This window comes from Corvus brachyrhynchos, unplaced genomic scaffold (assembly GCF_000691975.1).
Source record: "Corvus brachyrhynchos isolate BGI_N302 unplaced genomic scaffold, ASM69197v1 scaffold633, whole genome shotgun sequence".
In the NCBI taxonomy this organism is placed as follows: domain Eukaryota; kingdom Metazoa; phylum Chordata; class Aves; order Passeriformes; family Corvidae; genus Corvus; species Corvus brachyrhynchos.
Window position 1 is genome coordinate 2,837,126 of NW_008237435.1, and position 9,462 is coordinate 2,846,587.

The following is a 9,462-nucleotide window of genomic DNA, read 5'->3' on the forward strand; positions in this document are numbered from 1 at the left end:
AGCCTTAACCAGGCAACAAAACACTTGCGCCGGCCGCCTGGGCAAGCAGAGCCCCGGCCCGCGGCGGAGGCCACCGGGCTGCCATGTCTGAGCTGCGCGGGAGGTGGCACCAGAGCATCACGGCCGCCCGCAGCCCAAAGGCTGTTCCCCCCCGTGATCCAAAGGATAAATATTGCTGCTATTGATGCGATTAGAATCACAGAACGGTTTGCGTTGGAAAGGACCTAAAAGAAAATCCAGTTCCAACTCCCTGCCGTGAGAGGGACACCTGCCACTACACCAGGTTGCTCAAAGCTCCACCTGCCTAACCTGGCCTTGAACACGTCCAGGGATGGGGCATCCACAATTCCTCCGGACAACCTGTTCCAGGGCCTCAACATCCACACAATACTGAATTTCTTCCTAATATCTAACCCAAACCTGCTCTGTCCCAGTTTAAAGCAATTTCCCCTTGTCCTGTCTCTACACGCCCTTGTAAAAAGTCCCTCTCCATCTTTCGGCCCACTTTAGGTACTCATTACAGAGGCAATTACGTAGAACCTGACTACCAATTACGGACATCTTCATTAGACATGAAGGTGAAAGCAAGAGCACTCTGGTAGGAAAATGCTCTGCTAGCCATTTTCCCCTGCTCTCTGCCTCAGAGTCCAAGAGATCAAATAACACTCACTTTGCACATTAGGGTTTCTCAAGAACTGTCTTTGATTTTTCCTTTGGGCCCTGCTGTTCCGGTAATCAGTGTCTCCACAGTTGCAGTCTTTGTCTTTACCACTGTATCCCCGGGAGTGGATGCTGCGGGTTCTCTTCCTGATGGCCAGGATGTCACTGGACACCTTGCACTTGTGAATTCGGAGTTTGCCAGAAGCATCCTCTGTACACTGCCATTTCTGTGAGAGAGAGAGATGAAGATGATTTCCCAGCAGCCTTCCAAACCCCTGTTGCTTTCAGGTGGATAGTAAAAGGAGAAAGGTAAATTTCTTTTAAAATTTAAGCTGTCCCCTAAACAGCAAACTGAGAAGGGAAATGTTTTAGGGCACAAATTCAGTCACATTATTCCCAATGTCTTTCTCATGCTAGGTAAACATAAGCTTGAACGAAATCACTTCAAATCTGCATTAAAAAAATACAACCTAGATTAAAAAACAAACAAACAAACAAACATATATATATATAAATTGAGAGTATCTAGACTACACACATCCCTGAAAAGAGCAAGTAAAAAGCCTTAATTTACTGAGTCAAGGAGTACTGGCAGGGCAGTTTTCACCAACTTTTTTTCTTTGAAAAAAAATTTTTTTTTCTTTGTTCTGTGACTTGGATTTTCTAGCATGATTTGGGGAAAATAAAAAAACCCCCAACCCACAGATGAAGAACTGATTCAGTTGTAGAGTTTTTTGGAAAGAAAAGGACAAATTGTGGATGTAATCTATAGAAAAATACATAAACCACTCCCTACAGCCAGCAGGTGCAAGCAAGGGGAAGAACCTTAGGGACAGTAAACAAGAAATTATCTTGGATAAACTCCTTCGGATTTATAAGTCAGGAGATTCATATGAGACTTGGGAGGAAAAGGTCTGGAAGGAGTACCTGTAAAAAGCATTGTATGTGTGCTGAATATCAGAGCAAGTGTGGGAGAATGAGAGGAAACAGAGGTTTTTTCTGTTTGTCTGCACAGTATCTGTCTGACTTAATTATCAACATCACTGAACCAGATGGAAGATTCCAGGTGGATTTTTCCAGTGGATCCCATTGCCTTCACATTTCAAATTAAAAAGCAACTGGGACTTTAATTCCTTTCCACATCACACTGTCTTAAAAAACCTAAATGTCGTTAAAAAAAACCATGGGTAGGTGCATAGAGATCAGAGCTCCTTTGCCCATACCCAAAGCTTGCCATACATGGCACTCATGATACACTACATAAAATAAGAAGTCTGTGAAGATTTTAAGTCAGTGGTAGTCTGAATAACAATAGGGAGAACTACAAATACCTATGTTTATTTATAATTTTAATACAACCATGAATGAATATTACTCAGTAAGTTTTGTTCACTTTTGTGTCTTGAGCCACAATGACCAGAGTTTGCATACAAAGCAATTAAGCTTGGCTGGATATTGCAAAGAACAAAACTCAATAATGCTATTGGTAACTGGAGCCTTTTAGCTGCAGCTTCAGTAAAGTTTCTCTACAATGTGTCCTTTTTTTGGTTCCCATGACTGAATAGAATAAGTAGCTTTCTCTTGCCTCACTAATAATAAGAAGACAGATGGATGCTGGTCCTAATGGAGTCTCCAACTTAATTTTTGAAATGGACACTAATATCAGAGCATACCTATTTTGGTAAGTTCCATTAACTAATGGCTGCTCTGGCCTGTTTTGGGGATGCTGTCATGCTGACTGAAGAACGGAGAAAGAAAATAAAGCCTCAGGTAGATTTGCTGACCTGATAACCTGAGGAATGAGCTGATGTGGGTCTGAACCACAGCACCATGAGAGCACTCTCTGGCCTAACATGTGGGCTGAGTTAAAGATGGATTCCATGCTGAGATCCTCCTGTGGATTGGCATGACTGATCTCAGAACAGTACGCCACGTGTAAAAGGACATTAATTTGACCAAGTCTGACGGCTGGCAGAGAAATTACACTCATGCCCAGACTTTCAGTGTAAAGGTATATCTACAGGTGACAATGTAATTTTCTATGAGAAAAGGTGTCCAAGAGCTGTAAAGTTTTGCAGATTATGTTCTGGAATAGCATGTGCACTCTTCCTCCCTTAGCAAGAGATGATTGTTACAGGGCAAGAGCTGACTGCACCACTATAGTTCCTGTGTTTATTTGGTATGTGTTACAGTTATAAACATATGGCACTAGTTTTAAAGAGTCTCAAAAGCAGCATTTTAAAGTAGAATAAGTATTCTCTTTGTCTAGCATTAATTATAGCAAGAGGTTGTAGGAGTGGCTTCAATAACCTTTTAGATCATTTTTAACAGTATTATGACTAACACTGAAACAAAACGCTCTGTGTCTAGTACAAGCCAATAATAGTTCCCTATTTAAAACAGGGATTAGATGTGATTCATTTCCTCTTTTATTTTTCTTTTTTAAATTTTACTTTAAAAGTGTCATTATAAAGATGTTTTAGAGTTCTAAGATGGAATTTTCAGTCTAACTTTCCTGAATCCCTCCCCATGCCAGTGTAATCAGGCACTGAGCATGCATTACACAGTTGTCATAATGGTCCTTCTGCTCATCTTTAGATCTATAAAATGCATTAATGCACATAAAAGAAGATTCTGACTGAATGCACTGCCCCTTCCCTTCCCCTGTTTTCTACCTTCTTTCCCACTATGAATACCAAACTATTCTTTTAAGTTCAGGACTATTAGTTTTGGTTTCTGGATTGTCATTTCTCCATCAATTAAATAATGCTATTAGCATATACACAAACTAAATATCCCTTCATTAAATTTTAATTGGTATATGTTTTCTTATTTTCCCCATGTTTATATTCTTTCTTACGGTGATATTTCACAAGACACCTAAGCCAATCTAACAATTCACTGTTGCCATAGGAATATAGGACAGTTCTTGCTTCTGTCTTCATGCTGTTTTAGGGACCCCTGCACTGATTTATTCTCACCTCAGTAGGAGAAAGGAAAACTAACTCAGAATTAAAAATTCTAAACTAATAGTAGAGAAAAACCCAAGACCCTGACATTTGGCTGCAACAAGCTGTTACATCATTTCAGTCATGTTGTGAAACTTCATCTGTGTCAGCCTTTTTCCTCGTCACTGACTCACCTTTTCCTTCTTTCACCTCATTTCATCACCTACCCTCCAGCAACTATTTCCCTCTCACCTCAGTTCCCCACCTTCAGTTCACATTCCTCCTCAATTTAGGTTCAGAGGGGAAGCAAAAGTGAGAGAGGATCTTTAATGCTTCCACACCTGAAACCCCGCACCTGAAAGCTGATGGAACTTACCCCACTGGGAGGAGCTTTGCTAGCCATCCTGAACCAAGCAGGGTTTGTTCTGCACATGCACTTGGAGCCTTGGCTGGGTCTGTGTGTGCTGGCTGCCAGCTCTTCCCAGTGCCTTCCCTGCCCCAGGCAGCAAATTGCAGAGGACCTTAAGAGAGGTAAAACTGTAAAAGGACTGGCAGCTAAGGACATAGGGTTTGTCCAGTTTGAAAGAAGCAGGCTGATGGGCAATGTCATTGCTCCTCACAGCTCTCTGAGGAGGGAAAGCAGAGAGGGAGATGTGGATCCAGTGATGGGAATGGTTCAAAGCTGTGCCAGGGGAGGTTCAGACTACACATAAGGATGCATTTCTTTACCAAAACAGTGGCCAAACATTGTACAGGCTTCCTGGAGATGGGCTTGTTGCCCCAAGCCTGTCAATGTTCGAGAGGCATTTGGACACTACTGTTAACAACACGCCATGGAAATGGCCAGGCAGTTGGACTCAGTGATCATTGCAGGTCCTTTCCAACAGAAATAGTTCTGTCCTATCCTATTGTGCTGATTTTGGCTGTGGAAGAGTTAATTTTTCACAGTAGCTGCTATGAGGCTGTGTTTTGGATTTGTGCTGAATACAGGATTGGTAATATAGAGATATTTTTGTTATTGCTGAGCAGGGCTTACAGAGCCAAGGCCTTTTCTGCTTTTTGTGCTGCCATGCTGGTGAGGGGACTGGGGGTGCCTGGGAGGTTGGTAGGGGACACAGCTGGGACAGGTGACCCCAGCTGACCAAAGGGATATGGTATATCTGTACCATATGACATCATACTCAGTACATAAAGTTGGGGAAGAAGGAGGAAGAAGAGAACATTTGGAGCGATGGCATTTGTCTTCCCAAACCATTGTTACATGTGATGGAGCCCTGCTCTCCCAGAGATGGCTGAACACTTGCCTGCTCCTGGGAAAGTGAGAACGAATTGCTTTCTTTGCACGCACTACTTTTGCTTTCCCTAATAAACTCTATCTCCACCCATGAGTTTTCCAACTTTTACTTGTCTGATTCTCTCTCTGATCCCACCGGTGGGGGAGAGACTGAGCATCTGCGTGGGCTTAGTTGCTGGCTGAGATTAAACCAATATTCCTATCCTATCCTATCCTATCCTTTCCTTTCCTATCCTATCCTATCCTATCCTTCAGAAGTTAAGCTGCTTTGCTCTCTGCTAAACCTGAAGTTAAAGCATGTAAGTACCTGTGCCTGTTCCTCAGGGTTGAGGCAAGCACTGCAACAGTACTGCAGCAGGAGCTTTTCCCTGGATAATGGCACTAGCATGATGAATTTTCTTCTGGGGGTAGAAGTTTATCCCCATAAAAATATTTCAAAGAAAAAGGGTAGAACATGGGCTGGTTAAAACGGATTGTTTGTACTTGGTGGTTTTGTTTTGCCTTGCTACTGGCATGGCTCCAGTTGTGACTGAGAGCTACATAAGGAAGACAACACCAATTGACTTCATAACTACCTGGGGTCTCAATTTCCTGGTATTAATCAGCTGTGCCACAGCCTTAAAATTAAGTCTATTTCATTACTGATTATAATTAAGGCATAAAACTATACATTCAGAATGAATCATTGTGACGTGCTCCACTGTAAATAGCTACTTAGACAGGACTTCAAATCAGCTTTGTGCAGTTAATAGACCGTGATGGATTTGAGACAGTTGCTGCCCCCTTATATAGAGGGGAAATGAATTAGACAAGTCATGAAAAGTGTCCCAACAGTAGGCAAGCTAAAGGTTTCTATGAAATGTAAACATCTAGTATTTGCAGTAGACACATCAGTGTTAAATACCTTGTCAGATTTTATCACAAAGTTATGAAACCCCAAAAAACACGCAACCGGAAATATAACATAGCAGCAATATTTTTACAGGTGCTTTTTCAATTTTGTAATGTATGACTGACTTTGAGTATTATTGCTCAGCCTAGGGAATGCTAAGATAAGACCTTAAAAATGAAGACCTCATGAATTTAAACATGTCCTCAAGATCTCATTTCCCTTTTTTCCTGTTTCGAAAGGTATGCTCTAAATTTGAAAACAGTTTAGATGGAAATACCATCACGGGCTGGATACGTGTGTACCGTTTTCCTCCACTAGCAGTAACCAGATCCAGGGCAGTGCCAGGGAACTTGATGTGATAATGCTGGAAAAGGAGTCTGGTTCAGGGCTGCACTACTGCTATCAGAACTGTCTTGCTTTTGCTTTCTCTGGGCTATTAAAAGAGGCCATGTCACACAACATATTGAAAAGTGCCCTGTAATTAGTTGTCTATGGTAAACAGTGCAGAGTAGCAGCAGTTCATTTCTGCTGAACTGGACCTGAATACTGAGAAATGTTGACTGGCTAAGGTCATCTCCTCTATGCCTTCCCGTAGAGCAGAACTGAACCCTGGTCCTGACCAAGGCTCCTAAATGCCCCTGGAAATACTGATCTGTGTTGTTTCATCTCAGCAGTACTTGAACATTGCACATGAATGCAGCTGTTTAACAGGGACAGTTTGCCAGGTTTACTCAGGGAATTTGGAATTGCTGCATTTTTGTGGAAAAAAAATCTCCTCCTCCATTTTAGAACTGAGTTGATACTGCCTGTAATGGCAGATCCCAATTTTTGTACCACTCTCTCATAACTGAACCACTTTCTGTTGAATCATGCTCCGGAGTCTGACAACATGAATACATTCAAAGATGGTTATTTATATACAGGCTCAGCCCCTGAGAAGTGTTCCTGAGAAATGCAATGGTCAGTGGTTCAACAGATAGGGAAAAAGTTTGTCCTATAAGAGCTGATGCAATATGGGCAGAAATGTATGACAGGCTTTAGAAATACATTCAGATAAATGCACAGGGACAGAACTGGAGGGAAAAAGGAATGAAGGAATTAATCACTGGATAACAGGAATAACTATATAAAAATTGGCAATTTTGAGCTACTTCACAAGTTTTTGAAAAGAAAGAAAAAATTGCCTAGGAATTTTACAGACTACACAATTTTGCATTCTTGCTGTATAGAGAAGATTGATTTTAAGTGTCACAGTTCTAGCAGTTTTCTAGTTATAAAAAATGCATGACCTGCCTTGTCAGCTCTAGAAACGTAGACACCTAGGTCAAGACAGCAAATATTTCACCTGCATAGCATTCTCTACCAAATCTATTAACTTGCCTGTAGTTACAGGCTCAACATCAAGAGACTTCTGTTGCTATCCAATAAATATCCACTTTCAGGTGCAAACAAATAGGAGCCAATGAAAAGGATAAATTTAATCCTTTAGCTATAAATAGTAATACCAATCTGTTAGTATTGAGTCATATACATTTAACTTGCAGAGGACTTACCTGACACTCTGTTTCACTGGATACTTTAAAATGGAAACTGTGCAAAAAGAGAACCACAAAGGAGTACTACAGAAAGCATTAAAAATAATTCTTGCGTAAACTATGTTTTCTGTCTAGACATTTTTGGTACACAGAATTACTTTAAGAAATGTTTAAAGAGTTAGCTTTGTTAAAAAAGGTGCCATTCTACCAAAAAGTCTTTCTTGTTAGAGAACACCAGTAAGATGATTGTGAAAATGCTGAACACAGTCGTGCATTGAAAGAGATGAAACCAGTGAATCCAGTGATCTTCCTGGAACATCTCTGGATTTTATCCAGAATAGACTTGATACTTCCGATTAAGAACTGCTTGAATTTAAAGAATTGTCAAATCTGGGAAGAGCTGCCCTCTGTTTGATAAAAACTTAAATATTTAGGCTGAAATGTGAACTATTTAGGCTGAAGTATGAAATACCATGCCTTGAAAGATTATTTTTAGAGATAAAGGAACTTATCTTCATATTTGGTTTTAACTCATAAACAGACTGATATTTTAACTAGACGTATCATAATTTCTGGAAATTCCTACGAATTCTTGAGCAACTAAGTTGCAGGCATGATTCTGTCAGCTATGAGGGATGACTCTGCAGGGTCTAAAGTGAGGAATAGCTACAAGAGCTGTTCACAAAAGCACTGAAGCACACACTTAGTTTTAAGCACATAACTGGTCCCAAACACATATGCTTCCAGTTAAGTCAGTGTATAGATACTCCACTGAATTATTACTAAGAAAAGATGGTATCAACGGGGAGATGGCAAAGAAGAGACAGCTCTGAATCAATGCTCTGGTAAAACAGGTTGATCACCAGTGCCTTTTGACTCCTACAAGTATCAGGAGGTTGTTCTGGAATCTGGAGAATCCATGAGTGATGTTTATGTGCCATAGCATAATTTTAGTTGAGTTTTAGTGGGTGCTCAGGGTCTGGCTGTCAGTGGCTGGCCAGCCATCTGACACTTCTGGCCAGCTCTTACCAGCATATGTGTTTTTATTCATACTCTGCAGCTGGTCATAAAGCTGACCTATACAAATGTATGGTCTGTGATATTTGTTTTATGAGAGCATAGATACTTGAGCCAAACCAGACTACACCTAATAAGTCCCATTCTAATTTCCTTTACAATATTATCTGTAAGCTGATTGATGGCAAGTATTCTTTTATTATGACAAATAGACGTGCTTTCAACTGAATGCTGATATGATAATTTGATAAATATGAATATCAATAATAAAATTAAATTCTTATGCTAGGTTTTTAGAGGGTGAAGAATACGTGAGAAATAGGAGTACAGGCTACATAACATGCTTTTTGGAGCAGAGCCAGAAGAATCTTGCACATTTACCACAGAGCTGATGTTTGGATTCAGCAACATGTCTCCAGTGACTACCCGTAAAGCCTTAGATCACTGTAAAATACTCTGAGACCTAATCTAACTAAAATCTCGCTGTACAGTCTTCAGGCATTTTCTCCAAATAAACCTTATTTCCTCAGAGTAGTTTTGGGACACAGCTCCTCAGGAGGAAACACAATATTATGCATCTCTAAAGCTGAGATGCATGAAAAGAGAGCACATGGAAGGTGTGGCTAAAATGTTATACCTGTCTAGCACAGAGTGAGTTCATGTGCGTGCATGTCATACCAAAAAGGCAGCATGATGCATTTTTCTGTTCTGCCCACTGTCAGTGTTCATTGGAGCTGGCAGAAGACCATGGATCTTTACAAGTTTCAGACCTTTGCTGTTCACAAACTGGCAGGTTGTGCCGAGCAGATGGTAGGAGATGTATGCCCATAAAATAAACAGACCCATGTCTGGGCTTCACTGCTGAGTCATCCAATCTAAGAGCTGAAACTTAAAACACAGTGCTTCACAGTCCTTATTTTGGGAGGGTGGTTCTTTTTTTTACCCTATTGGGAAAACTAGAAAAAATTGTGGTTTGTGTAATTTTTCTAAGAGGACAAAAATGTGTGTTTGGCTATGGATTTGATACTGATTATAAATAATGGATTGAGCAGTACATTGGGGACACCCAGCCTATCAGTCACCAGACCTCATAAGGTAACTGTGATCTGGGAAAGA

General features: G+C 40.7%; 1 protein-coding gene across 15 annotated transcripts in view; it reads right to left on the reverse strand.

Moving 5' to 3' along the window:
- The window catches only part of SULF1 (sulfatase 1), a 127,991-nt gene that overhangs the window by 15,887 nt on the left and 102,642 nt on the right, over positions 1–9,462 (reverse strand). For all 15 annotated transcript variants that reach the window (XM_017731242.1, XM_017731234.1, XM_017731238.1 and 12 more), the window contains one exon: positions 671–887. In XM_017731242.1, the coding sequence (XP_017586731.1) occupies positions 671–887 (217 nt within the window). The remainder of the gene's footprint in view (positions 1–670; positions 888–9,462) is intronic.